The 22,143-nt window shown below is 45.7% G+C and overlaps 1 protein-coding gene across 15 annotated transcripts in view; it reads right to left on the bottom strand.

Annotated features, from left to right (window-relative positions):
* NEB (nebulin) overlaps window positions 1-22,143 on the bottom strand; it is a 104,725-nt gene that overhangs the window by 1,583 nt on the left and 80,999 nt on the right. For 9 of the 15 annotated variants that reach the window (XM_077784883.1, XM_077784880.1, XM_077784882.1 and 6 more), the window contains 15 exons: window positions 21,788-21,898; window positions 21,195-21,305; window positions 19,707-19,820; window positions 19,487-19,591; window positions 18,967-19,071; window positions 18,752-18,856; window positions 16,773-16,865; window positions 6,304-6,396; window positions 5,792-5,884; window positions 3,958-4,050; window positions 3,545-3,652; window positions 3,148-3,331; window positions 2,552-2,644; window positions 1,343-1,495; window positions 549-658 (listed from right to left, as the gene is read on the bottom strand). In XM_077784883.1, coding sequence (XP_077641009.1) covers window positions 549-658; window positions 1,343-1,495; window positions 2,552-2,644; window positions 3,148-3,331; window positions 3,545-3,652; window positions 3,958-4,050; window positions 5,792-5,884; window positions 6,304-6,396; window positions 16,773-16,865; window positions 18,752-18,856; window positions 18,967-19,071; window positions 19,487-19,591; window positions 19,707-19,820; window positions 21,195-21,305; window positions 21,788-21,898 — 1,671 coding nt within the window. Of the gene's footprint in view, window positions 1-548; window positions 659-1,342; window positions 1,496-2,551; window positions 2,645-3,147; window positions 3,332-3,544; window positions 3,653-3,957; window positions 4,051-5,791; window positions 5,885-6,303; window positions 6,397-14,836; window positions 14,990-16,772; window positions 16,866-18,751; window positions 18,857-18,966; window positions 19,072-19,486; window positions 19,592-19,706; window positions 19,821-21,194; window positions 21,306-21,787; window positions 21,899-22,143 lie in introns of those variants that run through there. The other 6 variants (XM_077784871.1, XM_077784872.1, XM_077784873.1 and 3 more) reach the window with 6 other exon arrangements.

The raw sequence follows: 22,143 nt of genomic DNA, 5'->3' as shown, positions 1-22,143 counted from the left end.
GAGTCTCCAGGAGCTCATTCTGAGTTTTCTGGAGCTCATTCCAAGTTTTCAGGTGCCCATTCCCAGTTTCCAGGTGCCCATTCCCAGTTTCCAGTTGCTCATTCTGAGTTTCCAGGTGCTCATTCCGAGTCTCCAGGAGCTCATTCCCAGTTTCCAGGTGCCCATTCTGAGTCTCCAGGAGCTCATTCTGAGTTTTCTGGAGCTCATTCTGAGTTTCCAGGTGGCCATTCTGAGTTTCCAGGTGCCCATTCCCAGTTTCCAGGTGCCCATTCCCAGTTTCCAGTTGCTCATTCCGAGTTTCCAGGTGCTCATTCCGAGTTTCCAGGTGTTCATTCCCAGTTTCCAGGAGCTCATTCCCAGTTTCCAGGCACAAGGGAGGCTCTGTCCTACTTAAGTCCCTATCACACCTGGCTTCATACAGAGCTTCTGCCCCATGGACTGCAATGTCACCAACTCAGTCTTGGATTAACACTATTAATTAGTGTTAATTAATCATTAATTAGTGGCTGTGACCCCTCTAGGTCCCCAAATCCCCCAGGGTTACTCACCCCAGCAGTGGAGGGGTGGGAAGGCACCGAGGACACCGTGGTTTGCTGGGTGGCCACCGAGGACGAGCGCTGCTGTGGCAACTCAATGGTCTTGACCTGCTTGTAGCCCACTGCAGAAAGTTATTATGGGATTATTATGGGATTGATGTTATTATGGGATGGAGAAAGATCATTGGGGTTATTTTTTATGGGGTTGTGATGGAGCTGGTTGGGATAAAGATCGTTGTGTGGGGTTATTATGGGATTGTGATGGATAAAGATCATTGTGGGGGGTTATTATGGGATTGTGATGGATAAAGATCATTGTGGGGGGTTATTATGGGATTGTGATGGATAAAGATCATTGTGGGGGGTTATGGGATTGCAATGGGGCTGGTTTGGATTAAAGCTCATTCTGTGGCAGTGATGGGACTGGTCAGGATAAAGATCATCGTGTGGGGTTATTATGGGATTGCAATGGAGATGGTTGGGATAAAGATCATCGTGTGGGGTTATTATGGGATTGCAATGGAGATGGTTGGGATAAAGATCATCGTGTGGGGTTATTATGGGATTGCAATGGAGATGGTTGGGATAAAGAACATCGTGTGGGGTTATTATGGGATTGCAATGGAGCTGGCTGGGATAAAGTTCAGGGCTGGGCCACAGGGACGGGTTAAGGTCAGTTCCAAATGCGCGTTTACGGCTGTTGCTCGTGCACAACCCGACGTTCTGGAGCTGCGTGGTTTCCTGGCTGTGGGGATGGCTGCCCACGGGCAGCTGGGCAGCCTGTGTGTCCCCAGGCGTGGCTGTACCTGTGGCCGTGGTGGTGAAGAAGCCCCCGTTGCTGTAGTAGGACAGGCGCTGGTCGGTGCCGTCCGAGGGCTCGGATTTCTCGTCGGCCACGCCGCTGATGCTCAGGGCGCTGGCGGAGCGCGAGTGCTCCCGGCTGCGGCGCTGCGCCTGGACTGGGGGGACAGCGGGGACAGTCCACCCCGGGCTCAGAGCCACCACCCCAGGGCTCAGAGCCACCACCCCTGGGCTCAGAGCCACCACCAACCCCATGGCTCAGAGCCACCACCCCTGGGCTCAGAGCCACCACCAACCCCATGGCTCAGAGCCACCACCCCTGGGCTCAGAGCCACCACCAACCCCATGGCTCAGAGCCACCACCCCAGGGCTCAGGGCCACCACCCCTGGGCTCAGAGCCACCACCCCTGGGCTCAGTGACACCACCCCAGGGCTCAGTGTCACCACCCCTGGGCTCAGTGTCACCAACCCCAGGGCTCAGAGCGACCACCCCTGGGCTCAGTGTCACCAACCCCAGGGCTCAGAGCGACCACCCCAGGGCTCAGTGTCACTACCCCTGGGGCTCAGAGTCACCAACCCCAGGGCCCTCAGTGTCACCAACCCCGGGGCTCTCAGAGCCACCAACCCCAGAGCTGAGGCCTTGTAGAACCCAGCCCTGCTAATCTCATTTTTTCCACGATCCCAGAGTAGTTTTATAGCTCCACTGTGGGATTTCCCAGTGCTTTTTTAAGTATTCCATTCCAATACTGCTCTTCAGTATTCACAGTATTTTATCCTTTCTCCAGCCTCTTTCCCCTTAGTCCTCGTTGCTTCCAGAATTTTTATTCTAATTATCCTCTGATTTTCTTCCTGACACAGCACTGGGCCATCCCCACAATTTTCTACCATCCAGGTATTTTCCTCTCAGACAGGAGTTAAAAAAAATGTCACTGAGAACAAACTCCTGTTCAGTAATTCCAAAAGGAAGCACAGGCTGTATCATGGCAGCTGTGGATCATATAAACAATCCTCCTCCTGCCTCTGTGGGATCATTATATGATAGGAAAATTAATAATGAATTTTTTGAACGTAAGTTACACTGGTGAGGAGCAGCTACAGCCAATTTCTCCTCAGTCCCCTGTGTCCCTTGGGGTCTCTCAGCTCTGTCTGGCACCCAGACTCCATTCTTGCAGGAGTTCAAATCCCATTTTTCCCTCGGAGCCCGTGGGACGCACCTGAGATCATGTGCAGGCTCCGGGACTGGATGTTGTCCTCGGCGGGGTCGTAGTCGAAGACGGAGCCGGGGTTGGTTCTCCACACCCGGAGCCCTGCAGGAAAAAGGAAATTTCCTGAGGCTGAGCCCCACAGGCTGGCAGGACAGGAGCTGTGCCCTCCCCAGCCCTGGGAGTGCCCAAGGCCACGCTGGCTGGGGCTTGGAGCAGCCTGGGATAGTGGGACTCATGGCAGGGTGGGACTGGATGAGCTTTGAAGTCCCTCCACCCCAAACCAGTCTGGAATTTGAAAAATTCCCCTTTTTTTATAAATCAGTGCTTCTCAATCCTATAGCATGAATTTGGCTTTTTTACAATCAATCTACAGCATGGTATTTCTCTAATAGATAGAGATGGGAGTTCAAAACAGAAGAACCATAAATGCAGCATGACGTTATCAAGGTGGGGACAGCAGGTCACAGGTCATTCACAGCTGTTGGCAGAGAACATTTCCAAAAAGGACTTGGATAAAAACATCTCCAGGTGGTGATGAATTTGAATCGATGTGGCTGAGCTTAAATTAAACCCCTCCTGTAGCAGATGTGCCCAGATCTCCTGACCTGTGAGGTTCTCCTGGTCCTGGTCCACGCGTTTCCGCTCCATCTCCACCACCCTCCTCTGGATGCCCCGGTAGCTGATGTCACTGAAGTCCTGCATGTTCTTCTTCACGCGCTCCGTGATGGGGTCGGTCACCACGGGCGTGAAGCTCCCTTTGCTCTTCTCGAAGTCCTCGTGGTACTTCACCTGCAATTCCAAAGGGTTTGGATTCCTGCTTCCCCCAGAGGCGTTTCCAGCTCCTGAACTTTGGCTTTCCCAATCCTAATCCCAGAACTGGCTTTAGCATTAAAGCCTTGGGTACCCAAACCTGGTAGGACACGTCATCCTGGCTGCCAGGCAGGGTTGTTTTCATACTGAACTCCCTTCCCAGGGGAAGGACACCTCTGGAAGTGCTCTTACAGTGGAGATGTGCTTCTGGGTCTCCCGCACGCGCCGCATCTCCGGCGTGTCCAGGACGTAGGCGGCTTTTCCTTGGACTTGCTTGCGGAAACTGTCAGAGTAAAGAACCTGCCAGGGGAGGAGGAGCACAGAGTTACCTCTGGAGAACCAGGCTGCCAAAGAAGGGCCAGTCCCAGATTTTTATACAAATTTATAAGTGACTCTTACTGAAGAACCGTAGTTTTATACGTCACAGAGTGTTACGGCAGTAATTTGAAATTTAACTGTTTAAAACCCCACCCTGGAGAACCCAATTCATCACAGAAATACTTGACAGCACCAGAAAGTTTTAAATCATTCCATATCCTTCCAAACCTCTCCCGTCTGAGTGTGGATTTCGGGGATGAAATGTTCTTTTCCTGCGTTTCACCCACCGAGCTGATGTTCTCCTGGTTGCGTTTGGCTCTCTCCATCTCCGGGGTCAGCGGGGTCGGAGTTCCCTTGGCCATGTGCTCCTTGTACAGCACCTGCAGGGCACAAACACAGCTGGGGCTGGGAGAATTCCAGCTTCTCCTGGCACTGGGGTTAACGTTCAAGCAAACTCAGCCCTGCGGAGTGGAAAAGATCTCGGGAAGGAAAGAAAGCAGCTGAAACGTTATTGGCAAAAGGCAAGAAAAAAATATTTTAAAAAATCAAAGGGAAAATAGGCAAAAATAAGGAAAAGTGGGGAAGTAAGGCTGAATTAGGCAGAGTTTGGCTGAGGATGGTTATTTTTGACATAAGGTGCTTGGCTGTGCTTTCAGTACCGAGCTGATTTGTTCTTGGTTCCGCTTGACTCTCTCCATCTCCGGAGTGATCGGGCTGGGAGTGGCCTTCCCTAAACCTTCCCTGTATGCAACCTACAGACCACAAAGGAACTCAGTCACGGGGCAGAACTCCACAACTGGGCTGTTACTGGGTTTACACTCAACACCAGCCGTTAGGAAAGGGGGGAAAAAAAAATAAGGAAAAATCATATTATCGCATTAACAAGTTAAACGACAAAAAAAAAATCCTTTAAAATTAGGAAAGGGCGGAAAAAAATCAGGAAAAATCGTATTAACAAGTTAAACGACAAAAACAATCCTTTAAAATTAGGAAAGGGGGAAAAAATCAGGAAAAATCGTATTAACAAGTTAAACAACAAAAAAATCCTTTAAAATTAGGAAAGGGGGAAAAAAGCCAGGAAAATCATATTAACAAGTTAAATGACAAAAACAATCTTTAAAATTAGGAAAGGGGGAAAAAATCAGGGAAAATCATGTTAACAAGTTAAACGACAAAAAATCCTTTAGAACCACAGTCCTTAAGAGGTGGCTTTCGAAAGAAATTGGAGGGTTAACTGAAAGCAGGCAGAGTGAGGTTACTCAAGGGCTCTGTGCCATGCTCTGGCGGGAGGTTTGGGCAGGGTTTTCCCGGGGGATACCGAGCTAATCTGCTCCTGGGTGCGTTTGACCCGCTCCATCTCGGGGGTGACGGGCGTGGGGGTCGCCTGCCCCACGTTCTCTTTGTACAACACCTGCGGGGGACACAACGGCGAGCCGGGCTCTTACACAGCCCCCAGCACCGCGGCTGGGACACAAAATATGGCTTTGGTACAAAATTATCACTTCTCAAATCCTCAAACGTCCCGTGCTGCCGAGAGGGGAAACTGGGATTTGGGAAACGGGATCTAGCCAGGTGGCTCCAGAGGCTCAGGAAGTGCCTCTGGCTCTAAGAAGTTGTTTAAGAAATCTGTTTTTAAAAAATCTGTATTTGAAGCAATTCCTGATTTTTTTTTTAGGAGGGAGGTGGAAGTTTTGTTGCTACGCTGCCCCAGTAATGATGGGTGTTTTTCCCTGAAGTCAAATCCACTTGAAAATCCAACCAAAGGTGAAACACGGAACACAGAGAGAAGCCTGAATATCCCTGGAAAACCTGGGCTAGTAAGGGAATGAAATGAGCTCTGTGTCCCTTCCCACCCAAACATTCCCTGGTCCCCACCAAGGGATCTGAACTCTTGAGATGGTCTGGATAGAACCCACAAGCTGACACACCGAGTTGTAAAAAAGGCTAAAATTCTGGATCACACCGATCACACAGAAGTGATCTGGGTTTAGAATGAGCAATTAATGTGCAGAAGAAAAGAAATTCATCTCTTTTTAAATTAAAACCAGCTCTGAGTGGGAGTTAGGCTGTTACTTGATTAGGTTGAAGCACAAAGGAAACCAGAAATTTCTGGGAAGGTACCGAGCTAATGATCTCTTGATTGCGTTTGACTCTCTCCATCTCGGGGGTGATGGGGGTCGGGGTCACCTTCCCCACATTTTCCTTGTACAAAACCTACAGGATACAAGGGAGTACCCAAATGTCATTGAAAAGGAAAAGAAAAACAACAACAACCAAAAAAAAAGCCCAAAAAGAACAGACAAAGAGCTGTCACACCGAGTTAGGGCTGGGGCACGAGAGGAGTTGGAGCTTTGCCATTAATTTGGAGCTTTGCCATTAATCTGGGATGCAGGAACTGGCTGGAATCATCGGCAGTAAAGCACAGGGGAAGTAAGAAAGGGTTTAAAAAATTCAATCAGGACAACACCATCCACCCCAAAAAATGGAATTTTTTCCCTGCGCAGTCTGTGTGTGAGCTCGGGCGGGGCCTAGGGACAGAGGCATTTCAGGGGTTAATAAGCACAGCTTGCTGAGCCTCCAGCCGGGTTAAACACTCCACTCTGATTTTTAGGAACTTTTCCTGCTGCAAGTACCGAGCTAATGATCTCCTGGTTGCGTTTGACCCTCTCCATCTCGGGGGTGACGGGGGTGGGGGTGGCTTTCCCTATGTTCTCCTTGTACAACACCTGCGGGGCGAGAAGAGCCGCAGAAAGGCACGGTCAGAACGGATTGATTTTCCCTTCGCCTTGGAATTTGGTCCCGCAGCTGGTTTTAAAGCAGGTCCTGGTTTTAGTAGAGGAGGAGTTTGGTTTGAGCTGCTGCTGCTGCTAAATGGGGTAAGTACTGCACCAAAGAGCACAAAATGCCCCTGGAGGGGCTCAGCACGGCAAGAAAACCCAATTAACTGCTATAAAAGAAATGGCAGCACTGCAGAGAAAAGGAGAGGGATTTGAGCGAGTTTAGGATTAGAACAAGACATTAAAATCACTCTTAAAACCAAGATCAACCGACCCGAGTTAACATTTCAACCTGAGAAAGCCACGGGTGAGCAGCGAGCCCCGCTCTGCGTTATTTTGGGACAAATCCTTCTCCAAACGGTTAAAAAGAGCTTGGAAAGAGTTAAAAGGTTTCAAATCTGGGTTTCAAGAGTTAAAGGGGAGTTCTGCTCTTGGCAAAGTACCGAGCTGCAAATCTCCTGGTTGCGTTTGACCCTCTCCATCTCGGGGGTGACGGGAGTGGGGGTCCCTGTCCCCACGCTCTCTTTGTACAACACCTGCACAAGAAGAAACCATCCAAACCCGTCAGCCGTCACCAAATCCACATTTTCCTGCGGAATGGGAGCTTTTGAACCCCCTCTGAGAAGTCACACCCTCCCTCATCTGTGGTTAAAACTATGCACCAAGAATTTCAGATATAAAAAAGAAAAACACATATAAAGGGAAGATGGAACAGGGAACAAAACGGTTAAAAACGTTAATAATAAAGCAAATATTTGTAAATAACTCCAAATAGCGTAAATATCTGTAAATAATTCCATCAGCAAAGAAGTGGGAGGGAGGTCAGTAACACAGTAAGGAAGAGAGGATTGATTATGGGGATGTGTTTGTGGGGATGTGTTTGTGGTGTTTGTGGGGATGTGTTTATGGTTTTTGTGAAGATTGTTTATATGAATGTGTTTGTGGTGTTTGTGGGGATTGTTTATGAGGATTGTTTGTGAGGATGTGCTTGTGGTGTTTGTGGTGTTTGCAGTGTTTGTGAGGATGTGTTTATGGTGTTTGTGGGGATCGTTTATGAGGATGTGTTTGTGGGGTTTGTGGTGTTTGTGAGGGTGTTTGTGGTGCTTTGAGGATGTGTTTGTGGGGTTTGTGGGGGTGAGTTTGTGGTGTTTGTGAGGATTGTTTATGTGTTTGTCGGGATGTTTGTGGGGCTGTGTTTGTGTGGTGTGTTTGTGGTTTGTGAGGGTGTTTGTGGTGTTTATGAGGATGTGTTTGTGGTGTGTGTGAGGATGTGTTTATGGTGTTTGTGAGGATTGTTTATGAGGCTGTGTTTGTGGGGTTTGTGGGGATGTGTTTGTGTGGTGTGTTTTTGGTGTTTGTGAGGGTGTTTGTGGTGTGTGTGAGGATGTGTTTATGGTGTTTTTGAGGATGTGTGTGGGGTTGTGTTTGTGGTGTTGGTGAGGATGTATTTGTGTGGATGTGATTGTGGTGTTTGTGGTGCTGTTTGTGAGGATGTGTTTGTGGTGTTTATGAGGATGCGTTAATGAGAATGCATTTATGAGGATGAGTTTGTGGGGATCTGTTTGTGAGGATTGTTTATGAGGATGTGTTTGTGTGGTGTGTTTGTGGTGTTTGTGAGGATGTTTGTGGTGTTTGTGTGGTGTGTTTGTGGTGTTTGTGAGGATGTTTGTGGTGTTTGTGAGGGGGTGTTTGTGAGGATACGTTCATGTTGTGTGTGAGGGTGTGTTTATGGTGTTTATGAGGATGTGTCTGTGGGGTTGTGTTTGTGGTGTTTGTGAGGATGTGTTTGTGTTGTGTGTTTGTGGTGTTTGTGAGGGGGTGTTTGTGGTGTTTATGAGGATACGTTCGTGTTGTGTGTGAGGATGTGTTTATGGTGTTTATGAGGATGTGTTTGTGGGGTTGTGTTTGTGGGGTTTGTGAGGATGTGTTTGTGTTGTGTGTTTGTGGTGTTTGTGAGGGTGTTTGTGGTATTTATGAGGTGTTTGTGAGGATGTGTTTGTGGGGTTTGTGGGGTTGTGTTTGTGTGGTGTGTGAGGGTGTGCTTATGGTGTTTATGGTGTTTATGAGGATGTGTTTGTGGGGTTGTGCTTGTGGTGTTTGTGGTGTTTGTGTGGTGTGTTTGTGGTGTTTGTTAGGATGTGTTTGTGGTGTTTGTGAGGGTGTTTGTGGTGTTTGTGAGGGTGTTTGTGGTGTTTGTGAGGGTGTCATTGTGGGGTTTGTGGGGTTGTGTTTGTGTTGTGTGTGAATGTGCTTATGGTGTTTATGAGGATGTGTTTGTGGTGTTTGTGGGGATCTGTTTATGAGGATTGTATATGAGGACTGTTTATGAGGATTGTATATGAGGACTGTTTATGAGGATTGTTTAGGAGGATTGTTTATGAGGATTGTTTATGAGGATTGTTTATGAGGACTGTTTATGAGGATTGTTTATGAGGATTGTTTATGAGGATTGTATATGAGGGTTGTTTATGAGGACTGTTTATGAGGGTTGTTTATGAGGCTTGTTTAGGAGGATTGTTTAGGAGGACGCGTTTCTGAGCCGATTGCGCGGAAGGAGGAGAGGAGCTGTGGATTTTGAGGGAAGGGAGGGAGTGCAGCTCCAGGCCGGGCTCCTGGTGCCCAGGGCACCGAGCCGAGGCACCCCTGGGTGCACCTGACCCAGCCCAGCGCGTCCCACCCAGGCACGGTTCAGTTCTCAAGGGCAAATCAGGAAAATTCACCCCACCGAACGGAACGGAAGTGGAGGTTAAATAAGGAAAAGAGGGTGGGTTTTTAAGAGTTAAAAAAAATATAAATTGTTGGGGCTAAATAAGGGGGTGGGGTTAAACAACAGAATTGTGGGGATTCAATTAGGAAAATAGGATGGGTTTTTAAGAGCTAAAAAAAAAGAATTGTGGAGATTAAATTAGGAAAACAGGGTGAGTTTTTAAGAGGAAAAAAAAAAAGAATTGTGGAGATTAAATTAGGAAAACAGGGTGAGTTTTTAAGAGAAAAAACAAATAATTGTGGAGATTAAATTAGGAAAATGGGGTGGGTTTATAAGAGCTGAAAAAAAAAAGAATTGTGCAGATTAAATTAGGAAAACAGGGTGGATTTTTAAGAGCTAAAAACCAGAATTGTGGGGATTAAATTAGAAAAACAGGGTGGGTTTTTAGGAGGTAAAAAACAGAATTTTGGGGATTAAATTAGGAAAACAGGCTGGGTTTATAAGAGCTGAAAAACAGAATTGTGGGGACTATATTAGGAAAACAGGGTGAGTTTTTAAGAGCTAAAAAACAGAATTGTGGAGATTAAATTAGGAAAACAGGGTGAGTTTTTAAGAGCTAAAAAACAGAATTATGGAGATTAAATTAGGAAAATGGGGTGGGTTTATAAGAGCTGAAAAAAAAAGAATTGTGGGAATTAAATTAGGAAAACAGGGTGGGGTTTTAAGAGCTAAAAACCAGAATTGTAGGGATTTAATTAGGAAAACAGGGTGGGTTTATAAAAGCTGAAAAAAAAAGAATTGTGGGGACTAAATAAGGAAAGAGGGTGGGGTTTTATGAGTACTAAAAATGATTGTTGGAGCTAAATAAGGAGACAGGAGAAGTTTAAGAATTCAAATATAATTGGTCGGACTAAATAAGGAAAATAGGGTGGATTTTGTGAGTTTGGAACAAAAAGTACTTTTGGGACTAAATAAACAGGGTGAGATTTTAAGAGTTAAAAAAAGGATTTTTGGGACTAATTAAGGAAAACAGGGTGTGTTTTTATAAGTTAAAAAAAAAAAAAAAGCAACCACACTCCAAAAGGTGGGATTCGATTACTAAAATTGTATAATTAAATATCAAGGGAATAACAACAAAACAAGTAATAAGTATGAAGGGAAAAAATTCTGAGAGGAACCAGGATATTATTTTTTGGGTAAGACAATTATAAGGAAACAAGAATAATCGTTTGTTGGTTAAAAAGTGTTTTAAAATCGATTAAAAGGGATTTTTTTTTTTTTTGGGTTTTGGAGTTCAAAGATACCGAGCTAAAGTTTTCTTGATTGCGTTTGACCCTCTCAATCTCGGGGGTGACAGGGGTGGGGGTTCCTGTCCCCAGCTCCTCCTTGTACAACACCTGTGGGGCAACAGGCAAAAAACAGAATCAAAGCAGCACCAAAAGCAGCCAGAGCACCAGAGAGGGGCTCCTGCCACGTCCTGGGGAAAATCCCCACGGATAAAAACTCATTTATAACTCTGATATGACTGAGGCTGAAGGAGGGTGCATTTCGGTGGGATACTGGGGAAAAAGGATGTATTTATATTAAAATAATAGTCTATGTTATATATTATAAATAATTATATATAATATATAAAATGCATAACAATGAATATATAATTTTAGATTTTATATACGTTTTTATATCTTATGTATTACATACACATAATTTCCAGTGCTCTCCTGGCAGTTCCCTCACCTTTCCACACATTCCAACAGCCCCAGAACACTTCCAGTGCATCCCAGCCACATTTGCCAAAGGAAAAGGCACCAAATCCAAAGGAAAAGCACCAAATCCAAAGGAAAAGGCACCAAATCCAAAGGAAAAGGTACCAAATCCAAAGGGAAAATCACCAAATGCAAAGGAAAGGTACCAAATCCAAAGGAAAAGCACCAAATCCAAAGGAAAATCACCAAATCCAAAGGAAAATCACCAAATCCAAAGGGAAAATCACCAAATCCAAAGGAAAGCACCAAAGCCAAGGCAGGAGGGATCCAGGCACCAATCCCAGCTGATTTCCCATCCCACACCCATCCCAGCAGGCTCAGGGATCACAACCACGGATCTGGGTCAGGGAATAGTTTGGGTTTCATACATGGGAAAACCAGGGGAAATCAAAAATAATCAAGGAGTGAAGGGATTAATAAAAGGAAAAGCAGATCATAAAAAAATAAGGCAAGAAAAAGATGGGAAGAAGGAATCCAAACTCATTAGTGAAGGGGCTAATCAAAATAAATCAAGGACTACAGAGGAAAAAAAGGCTGAACACAAGGAATGGGATGTTCTGGTGTCAATCAATTATTTTGGGGTTAAGATTATTTTAAAATAGATTAAAGGGGATTTTTTTTTTTGGCTTTTGGAGTTCAAAAAAATACCGAGCTAAAGTTTTCTTGATTGCGTTTGACCCTCTCAATCTCGGGGGTGACAGGGGTGGGGGTTCCTGTCCCCAGCTCCTCCTTGTACAACACCTGTGGGGCAACGGGCAAAAAACAGAATCAAAGCAGCACCAAAAGCAGCCAGAGCACCAGAGAGGGGCTCCTGCCACGTCCTGGGGAAAATCCCCAGGGATAAAAACTCATTTATAACTCTGATATGGCTGAGGCTGAAGGAGGGTGCATTTCGGTGGGATACTGGGGAAAAAGGATGTATTTATATTAAAATAATAGACTACATTATATATTATAAATAATATATAATATATAAAATGCATATTAAATTATATATAATTTTCTAATTTATAGATTTTAAAATACATTATGTATTACATACACATAATTTCCAGTGCTCTCCTGGTTTTAGTTGCAGTTCCCTCACCTTTCCACACATACCAACAGCCCCAGAACACTTCCAGTGCATCCCAGCCACATTTGCCAAAGGAAAAAGGCACCAAATCCAAAGGAAAAGGCATCAAATCCAAAGGGAAAAGCACCAAATCCAAAGGAAAAGGTAACAAATCCAAAGGAAAAGGCACCAAATCCAAACGGGAAAAGCACCAAATCCAAAGGAAAAGGCACCAAATCCAAAGGAAAAGGCACCAAATCCAAAGGGAAAATCACCAAATCCAAAGGGAAAATCACCAAAGCCAAAGGGAAAAGCACCAAAGCCAAAGGAAAGCACCAAAGCCAAGGCAGGAGGAATCCAGGCACCAATCCCAGCTGATTTCCCATCCCACACCCATCCCAGCAGGCTCAGGGATCACAGCCACGGATCTGGGTCAGGGAATAGTTTGGGTTTCATACATGGGAAAACCAGGGGAAATCAAAAATAATCAAGGAGTGAAGGGATTAATAAAAGGAAAAGCAGATCATAAAAATATAAGGCAAGAAAAAGATGGGAAGAAGGAATCCAAACTCATTAGTGAAGGGGCTAATCAAAATAAATCAAGGATTACAGAGGAAAAAAAGGCTGAACACAAGGAATGGGATGTTCTGGTGTCAATCAATTATTTTGGGGTTAAGATTATTTTAAAATAGATTAAAGGGGATTTTTGTTTTGGGTTTTGGAATTCAAAAATACCGAGCTAAAGTTTTCTTGATTGCGTTTGACCCTCTCAATCTCGGGGGTGACAGGGGTGGGGGTTCCTGTCCCCAGCTCCTCCTTGTACAACACCTGTGGGGCAACAGGGAAGTCAAAAAGAGGTAAAAACCAGAAAAAAAAAAAATCTGCATTTGTTGGAGGGAATTAATGGAATTTTCTGCCCATTAATGTACTAGAAAGCAGAAAAAATTAGGGAGCATAAATCAATTATTAATTGTGATAAATTCAGCTAGGATTAGAAGTTGAAGTGCTTGGATAGGCTCCAGCAGAGGAACAAAATATTACTGGAAGGGAATTCAGCAAATTATTTTTAAAAATAGGTTTAAAAATGCAAAATAGCTTAAATTTCAGGAAAAAAAAATTAATGCACATTAAACATCCAGTGTTAAGTTATAAGAAAAATATTTTTTTATACACGTACATAAAATATGGTGCTAATAACGTATAAGCAGGAAGAGGATTTTTTATGAGTTAATTCGAGGGGATTTAAAGTTTGCAGGTGTTAAATAGCTACAGAAAACTGAGTTTTTTCCTGTAATGATAAAAAGATACCGAGCTAAAATTCTCCTGGTTGCGTTTGACCCTCTCCATCTCAGGAGTGACAGGAACTGGGGTGCCAACCCCCAGCCCCTCCTTGTACAACACCTGTGGGCAGCAGGAGTGTGGGAAAAAAATAAAATAAAATAAAAAAACATAAATAATAAAATAAAATAAAATGGAAGGAAAGGGGAGGACAGGAAGGAGAGAGAGAGAAGAGAAATAATAGTGTGAAACTGCAAAGTGTGGGAAAAAAAAGGAGTTTTGCATTGGTCAAAGCTCAGCAAAAAAACCCTCAAGGAAAATAAGCAGGTGATGATTCTGTCACCCCAGCTGCTGGAATGTTCCAAGGCACCTGGAAATTCCCTGGCAAAGGCTTTTCCCTACCCCAGCTCCAGATGTTCCGCCAGGATTGCAGCCAGGCTGAGGTGCCTGTCCCTGTCACCTGTGCCAGCACCGAATTCCAGGTGGGATTTGGGCAGAGTGGCCCCAAAAAGGTCACAAATTCAACCAGAACTGCAGAACAAAGGGGTGGCACGGTGCTCCTCCAGGTGGATGTGTCAGGAGGGGCAATTCCAGACAGGAATTTGCTCCTGCAGCACAGGGCAGGGACAGGACAAGGACAAGGACAGGGACAGGAACGGGACAGGAACGGGACAAAAACAGGGACAGGGACAGAACTCTCACTGCTCCCAACCCAAACATTCCCTATCCCATGACTTGGGAAGGGCTGAGAGTCCCTTCCCCACTGGCAGGAGGTGCTGGAAGGAACAGTGACACCAGTGGGAACGTGACACCAGTGGGAACGTGACACCTTTCCCACAAGGAATATTTCCTGGGAAGCAAAGAAAGGCCCTGCTCCAGGGCTTGAATTCCTGAGGTTCAAATCGTCCATCTGGACCAACGGCACGCGTTCAGTCGAGGGGGAAATGAAAACATCAGGATCCTGCCAGGGCTTCAGGGGGTTGGTAAGGAAGGGCTGCTCCCAGCACACCCAAGGGTGGGACGTGGAGGAGGTACAGGGACCGGGTTTGGGTTTGGAAGGGGTGGAGATGCCTCAGTACCGAGCTGATGTGCTCCTGGTTCCGTCGGACCCGCTCCATCTCCGGCGTCACCGGCGTGGCAGTGCCAGCCCCTAAACCCTCCTTGTACAACACCTGCGAGGGACAACAGCAGTGCCACAAAAACCCCGCTCAGCACAGGCCAGACCCACGGGATCCCACCGTTATGGGATTGTGTTTAGAGTTAGGATCGCTTGGGATTCATCGCACGCTCGTTCCAGAGGCAGGGATTAAGGAAGAGGCGGTGGGGGATTATTCTGTGAATGGGTCACTGCAGAGAGGAGAGAAAGGCTCAGGGGAAAACAAACGTGGGCAGAAACACCACAACTCCACAGGGATGTTCTGCTGCAGCTTAGCTCAGGAAGTGCCAGGATTATTTTCAGGCAGGTTTGTTCTTAGAAGAAAAGCGCGTGAAGGTGTAAACCCCCCGAAAGCACAAACAGTGGAAGATCAATGAGTTAAAACCCAGCCAGGGCACTAAACCCCTGAGGAAGAACAAGGTTAGGGTGTTAGGAGCACAGGATTATAACAACAGCCCGTTGTTATAAATCCTGCAGGGTGGAAATACCGAGCTAATCTGCTCCTGGTTGCGTTTGACCCGCTCCATTTCTGGGGTGAGGGGCGTGGGGGTGCCCGTGCCCAGCTCCTCCTTGTACAACACCTGTGGGACACAAGCAGGGTCAGAGCACCCCGGGGACACCCCTGAGCTGTCCCTGGCACTGCAAACTGGGACTGTGCACCAATGAAAACGCCATTCACACCCCTCAGGAGCTTTATCAGCAGCTCCAAGTCATTTCCCTTCAGTTCGTCATTTGAAGGACGCAGATTCAAATATTCTACTGGCCCCGCCCTGAGAGGGATATTTTACTTTTCATTTTAGTTTAGGAAATGTGATAGAATTACTTTTCAGGCAGTCAGCAGGTCTTTACGGGATTAATAAACATCTTAACCTTTTCTGCAATTGTTCAGTGTACAAAGAATTCATTGTGGGCTTTATTGATTTTCACTTCTGTTTGTTTGCACCACTATTTTACTTTGGGTTAAATCTCTAGGAAACAAAAACAACTGAGTGCCACCACTCATGTTATGAGGTTTAATTTAACCTGTAGTGATTTGATTTTTAAAAACCGTATTTTTCATGAAAGGAGATGTCTGTGGAATAACCCCAACCATGTGGGAATACCTGACAAGTGTATTGCCACATTTTGACTCCCAGCTTTTCTTGCAAGTAGAGAAATTCTTGTACCAAAACAAACTAACAAAAAAATTTCACTGCTTGGCATCATTGAAACAAATAAATCAATTACAGCAAGGGAAAACAACCTATGGAAAATGTTAGAAAAAACGAGGAATCATTTGGAAAAACAACTCAGTTGTCCATAAGTGAGCTGTGCAATTGACTGGATATGGGAAGGTTTTGTCTTCCCTTATAATTGTCATACAAAAAGTCTCCAATTGGGCTTTTCCCTCTAATCCTGCCTCCCTGATCCCTTTTTTCCCAGTCAAACTTCAACACACAACCTGGGGCATTTTTGTTCCTGTGTTCAGAAAAGGCCAGGGAAGAAACACAGGCAGCGACTGATGGGGATAATTCCTGTGAAACTCAGGTGTTTCAGTTTCCTGCTGCTGGCCACGGGGACCTGGGAGAGCTGGAGCTTTCCCAAGAGGAAAAGACTCTGGAGAGGGCAGGGAGCAAGGAATTCCTGGGCTGATGTGCTGGGAACAGGGATATTCCAGTAACAGGGACATTCCCGAGCTGATGTGCTGGGAATAGGGACATTTCAGAAACAGGGACATCCTAGGAACAGGGACATCCCAGGGAACAGAGAATTCCCAAGCTGATGTGCTGGGGACAGGGACATTCAGGGAACAGGGACATTCCCGAGTTGATGTGCTGGGAACAGGGATATTCCAGGAACAGGGACATTCCAGGGAACAGAGAATTCCCAAGCTGATGTGCTGGGAACAGGGACATTCAGAGAACAGGGACATTCCCGAGTTGATGTGCTGGGAACAGGGACACCCAGGAACAGAGACACCCAGGAACAGGGACATTCCAGGAACAGGGACATTCCAGGAACAGGGACATTCCAGGAACAGGGACACCCAGGAACATCCCAGGAACAGGAACATTCCAGGAACAGGGACATTCCAGGAACAGGGACATCCAGGAACAGGGACACCCAGGAACAGGGACACCCAGGAACAGGGACATTCCAGGAACAGGGACATTCCAGGAACAGGGACACCCAGGAACATCCCAGGAACAGGAACATTCCAGGAACAGGGACATTCCAGGAACAGGGACATTCCAGGAACAGGGACATCCAGGAACAGGGACACCCAGGAACAGGGACACCCAGGAACAGGGACATTCCAGGAACAGGAACATTCCAGGAACAGGAACATTCCAGAAACAGGGACACCCAGGAACAGGACCTTACCGAGCTGATGTGCTTCTGGGTCTCCTTGACGCGCTTCACCTCGGGCAGGTCGGGGATGGGAGTCCCTTTGCCAATGCTCTCCTTGTACTTCACCTGCAGAGGAACAGGAATTAGGGAAAAGGATCCACAGGAAAGATTTCACCGGTTCACAAAGAGCTTTCTCCTCATCTCTGGAGAGGGGAAGTTTAAAGGACTTCGCCACCTTCCCCTCGTCTTCCCAAGGGATCCGTGGCAAGGCTGTTGAGTCACTGGGAATGGCACTGAAAGGGTTTTATAAAACCAAATAAATTCCTTTAAACCTGACACTACTTGGCCTTTCCCAACCAAAGGGGAATTTGGGATGTGTAAGGATCCCTCCTACTCAACAAAGGTGAGAATCATCACACAACGTCTCAGCAGTGACGGTGCCATTGTATTTCTGTTTTGCTAACAACAAAAAAAGCCTTTCACGAGAACATTTTTAACATTTTTAACATATTCTGCATGAACAAACTGGCTGCAGTGTTAGTGCGAGACACTAAATGACACCACCATTCAAAAAAAGCGTGGAGGAGGTTTAGGAGCTTTGAAATAAAATTAATAGGTAAAATAGAGTGTGGTGACCTTTTAGACAACATCCAAGTTTGCCAGGACAAAACAAATCAAAAAATTCACCACCAGAAAATTCAGTCTGAGCAGAGTAAAACAGATTTTCCTGGGAGATGGTCCCACCCTGGAATTGATGATTGTGGAATCTTTATCCTGTGGGATACTCAAAATTCAGCTCATCCTAAAGCTGAGCCACAGGGTTGGAATAGATGTTTTCAGCACATCCTTTCCCACCTAAATATTTATTTTTTTCTGTCCAAACTATATCTGGGATGAGATCAAATTGACAGCAAGAGCTTTCATAGTTTAGACATGGGTTGTGAGTAAGAAATAGAATGTTAATCATTAGAGAGGTTACTGTTAAAGTAACAAGGATGGAAAAAAAACTTCCAGAAAGTCACCCGTGACTGGGTGGGTTATTGCCAAACCACTGTTAGCAAGATGTAAAGAAGAGAAAAAGAGAGAAAAAAATATTATTTCAAGTTGAATTAGCAGCAGTAGAGTGAGAATTAAAAATCAATCCTTGTGTACCGAGCTGATATTATCCTGGGTTCGTTTAACTCTCTGCATCTCTGGGGTCTTTTCAATTGTGGTTCCAGTTCCAATATCTTCTTTATACAAAATCTTAACGTTTAGAATGAAGACAACAAGGTTAAGCATCCAAAACACAACATTCTTGCTCCCAGACACTGAATTTGGACACAAGGGAGCAGCTGAAAGCCCAGAGGATCCGCTCTGGTCATTGCCTCTCTGAAGGTGTCCAAAGTGAGCACCATTAGGGGGGAAAAAGAGCTGATTTTTTATATTTAATGCTTTTTAAGTGGGAGATAATTTATACAATAAATTAAAATATCAAATATATTTCAGTAGAATATTGCTGGGCTAGTGGAAGAAGTCCCTGCCCATGGCAGGATGGAAGAAGATGAGCTTTAGGTCCCTTCCACCCATTCCATAATTCCATAATCAAAACATTTGTGGGCTAATTTTAGGACAGAAGATCATTATTTGCTCTTATTTGAATGTTTTCCACTTTGTACTTTGGAAATGGTGCTGGAGGCAAGATGCCACAGGAGACTTGATGGCAGCAGGAACTGGGCAACAACTCAGGCACACAGAGCACGAGGGGCAGCAGGACAGGGAGGGACTGGCATGGGAGCAGCACAAAGGAAAGGGACAATAATTCTATTCATTTAATGAGGGATTGTTTAGCTCTGTCACAGCTGTGCCTGTGAAAGAGGGCAATCACCCCACAAAAACAGCAGGAAAAACACTTTATAAAGCCCAGCTAAATCTACTGTGCCTGTAGGAGAAGCACCAAAAGATTGTAGTTTTATTAAAGATATTAAACTGTATTTTTTTGGGCTGAGGAGTGAAGACAGAGGTGACCATACCGAGCTGAAATTCTTCTGGTTTTCCTTCACCCTCAGGATTTCTGGGGTGTCCTGAACCACTGTGACTTTTCCTTTACTGTTCTGTAGGTCTGACTGATACTGAAGCTGTGAAAAGGGAAAATGGCAAATCTTAACTCTATGCTGTACAAATTCCCTCACAGTTTTCTTCAAAAATGAGAAAAATATGGGGTTTTAAAATTTTTTTCTGGACTTACCATGCTAAAGTTCTTCTGATTCTCTCGGACCCTCTGCATTTCTGGTGTGTCAGCCACAGGCACGTAGTAGGGCATGTTCTTCTCTGCATCTTCCTTGTATTTTTTCTGATGGAAAACCCCAAATGGATTAAAATAGAAAACACAAAAGCAGCAAGAAACAAACTGGAGTTACTGATTGTTGACTAGTGCCCATCTTTGTGGAGATGTGAGTTCTTCTCTGTCTGATAGAAACTGAGATTATGCCTCTGTGCAAGATTTATTTTAGACAGCAGGTTATTGAGGAGTAGAGAATTAAGAAGAATCTGCTTAAAGAAGAATTAGCTTTGCAAAGCAAGAGAAATTATTGTGTCACTTGACAGAGCAGTAAAATTAATTTGATTATTGCCGTAGAATTCCAGAACTCTGGAAAGATTTGTTCCCTGGTGCCTCCTGAAGGCTGTGAGAGGTGGTTATTTGTGTGTTTAATTAGTATTTCCTGGAGTTCCCACATGAGCAGGATTAATTGCTTCACTCAAGATACCTGGCTGGAAAGGTTCTTGACCTGCTGGGCATGAATAATCTCTGGAGTATCAACAACACTGGTGTAGTTGGCTTTCTCCATTTCTGCCAATTGTTTGTATTTGATCTGTCGGGCAAAGCTCACGTTTAGGGGCCTCGGTCACCTCTGCACCACAGCTCCCGCTGGGTTTACCCAGAAAAATCTGGATTTTCCTTTCCAAGGGGCTGGGGGTGCCACAGACCTGGCTGGCGATGTCGGTGGCGTTCCTGGCCCGCACGAAATCCGGCGTCTCCAGCGCCAGCTCGGTCAGGCCCTTCCCGCGGATCTCCTGCTCCAGGGCCTTCTTGTACTCCTTCTGCAGGGACGTGGGAAAGGGGCAATGAGGCACAGCCACACGCCAGAACAGGGCTCATCCCAAAAAGGAAACATGCCCATCCCAAAGAGGAACCGTGCCCATCCCAAAGAGGAACCGTGCCCATCCCAAAGAGGAACCGTGCCCATCCCAAAGAGGAACCGTGCCCATCCCAAAGAGGAACTGTGCCCATCCCAAAGAGGAACCGTGCCCATCCCAAAGAGGAACCGTGCCCATCCCAACCAGGAACTGTGCCCATCCCAACCAGGAACAGTGACAATCCCAAATCAGGAACAGAGCCCATCCCAAACCAGGAACTGTGCCCATCCCAAACCAGGAACAGCGCCCATCCCAACCAGGAACAGTGACAATCCCAAATCAGGAACAGTGACTATCCCGAATCAGGAACAGTGACTATCCCAAATCAGGAACAGTGACTATCCCAAAGCAGGAATACCAACAACCCCAAACAGAAACAGTGCTCATCCCAACCAGGAACAGAGCCCATCCCAACCAGGAACAGAGCCCATCCCAACAAGGAACTGTGCCCATCCCAAATAGGAACAGTGACAATCCCAAATCAGGAACAGTGACTATCCCAAATCAGGAACAGAGCCCATCCCAAAGCAGGAACAGAGCCCATCCCAACCAGGAACAGAGCCCATACCAAATAGGAACAGTGACAATCCCAAATCAGGAACAGAGCCCATCCCAAACCAGGAACTGTGCCCATCCCAAACCAGGAACAGCGCCCATCCCAAACCAGGAACAGTGACAATCCCAAACCAGGAACAGTGACAATCCCAAACCAGGAACAGTGACAATCCCAAATCAGGAACAGTGACAATCCCAAACCAGGAACAGTGATAGGAACAGTGCCCATCCCAAACAGGAACAGTGCCAATCCCAAACCAGGAATATGCAAATTATGTAATTTCAGATTGTTTCAGTTTGTGCTTCATGACTTAAGTCTTGGTTTAGTGCCTTGATTAATTAATTAGTGAGTCCCTTGAGTAACTGTTGATCCCAGCTCCTGTTTCCCATCTGAATTCCTGACAGTGACTGTGCACCCAGGAAAGAGCTCCCTTAAAAGTCCACTTTGATCCTAATTCCCTCTTCCATGTTCCTTCCTGCCCTCTGCTGAAGAGTTTGCAGGGAATGATGGAGTTCACACCAGTCAAAGGGCTGGGATGGATGGGAAAGAATTCCTGGCTGGGCTGGAATTCCCAGAGCAGCTGGGGCTGGCCCTGGATCCCTGGCAGTGTCCCAGGCCAGGCTGGACAGGGCTTGGAGCAGCCTGGGATGGTGCAAGGTGTCCCTCCCAGGGTAGCTGGACATTCTGTGCACTCAGGCATTTCCCAAGCAGCTCTCCCATACCTCGTTCAGGATTTGAGTGGCATTCTTGGCTCTCAGCATTTCTGGAGTCTCCTCCAAGGCTGTCAGTCCTTTCCCTTTGACTCCTTCCTCCAGATCCTTCCTGTACTCTTTCTGCAGGGGAAGGAGAAGGAAAAACACTGCAAAGCCAGATCAAAGGGAGTTCTACACTCTACCAACTTTGTTGCAAAAAAAAAAAAAAAAAAAAAAATTAAATAAAATGAAAGAAAAAAAGAGTTCCAAAAGCTCCAAAAGAAAAGAAAAAAAAAAAAAAAAAAGAAAATTTGTAAAACAAGAAAGAATATTGTAGAGGGTTATGGAAGAATTACTCCAAGAAAAGATAAGGATTACTGTGGAAGATAAATTGCCAAGGCACACACATATGGACCAGTTAGGCTGAGGGAAGTCAGAGAGGGGCAGCACATGGGAGTATGGTTAAAGGAGAAAGAAGAAATGTCCATGGCAAATTAGCTGGCAGCACAAAATGGATGTAAACATGCTCAGTGTGGCTGGGTGGGCAGGAGAGTGGGAAGAAGAAGTGGCAGTGCTGGAGGTGCTGCAGGAGGCACAGGAAGGAAGCCCCGAGGAGCTGGTACCTCGCTCGCTATTTTGGTGGCGTATTTGACATGCAAGAGGGATGGTGTGACCTCCAGGCCAGTGAGGTTCCTGCCCTTCATGGACTCTTCAAAGTCCTTCTTATATTCTTTCTAATGAGAGCAAGATGAAGAAGAAGAAGAAGGGAAAGAAAAAAAAAAAAAAAAAGCAAATATTTATTACAATATTTTCATTATGTGCAAAGCCGGGAGGGTGTTGATGTCACTGGGTACAGTTGATACTAAATGGGCTCCTAAATCCTGTTCCCACTAAAAATTTTGAAGCAGATCATTGCTTTCTATGGAAATAGGACCTGATCCTGCCTTTATTTTTTATTTTTCTATTCATTTATCTATGC

This window comes from Lonchura striata, chromosome 8 (assembly GCF_046129695.1).
Source record: "Lonchura striata isolate bLonStr1 chromosome 8, bLonStr1.mat, whole genome shotgun sequence".
NCBI classification, from domain to species: Eukaryota; Metazoa; Chordata; class Aves; order Passeriformes; family Estrildidae; genus Lonchura; species Lonchura striata.
The sequence above is the reverse complement of the archived record's forward strand: the minus strand, read 5'-3'. Positions and strand labels throughout refer to the sequence as shown.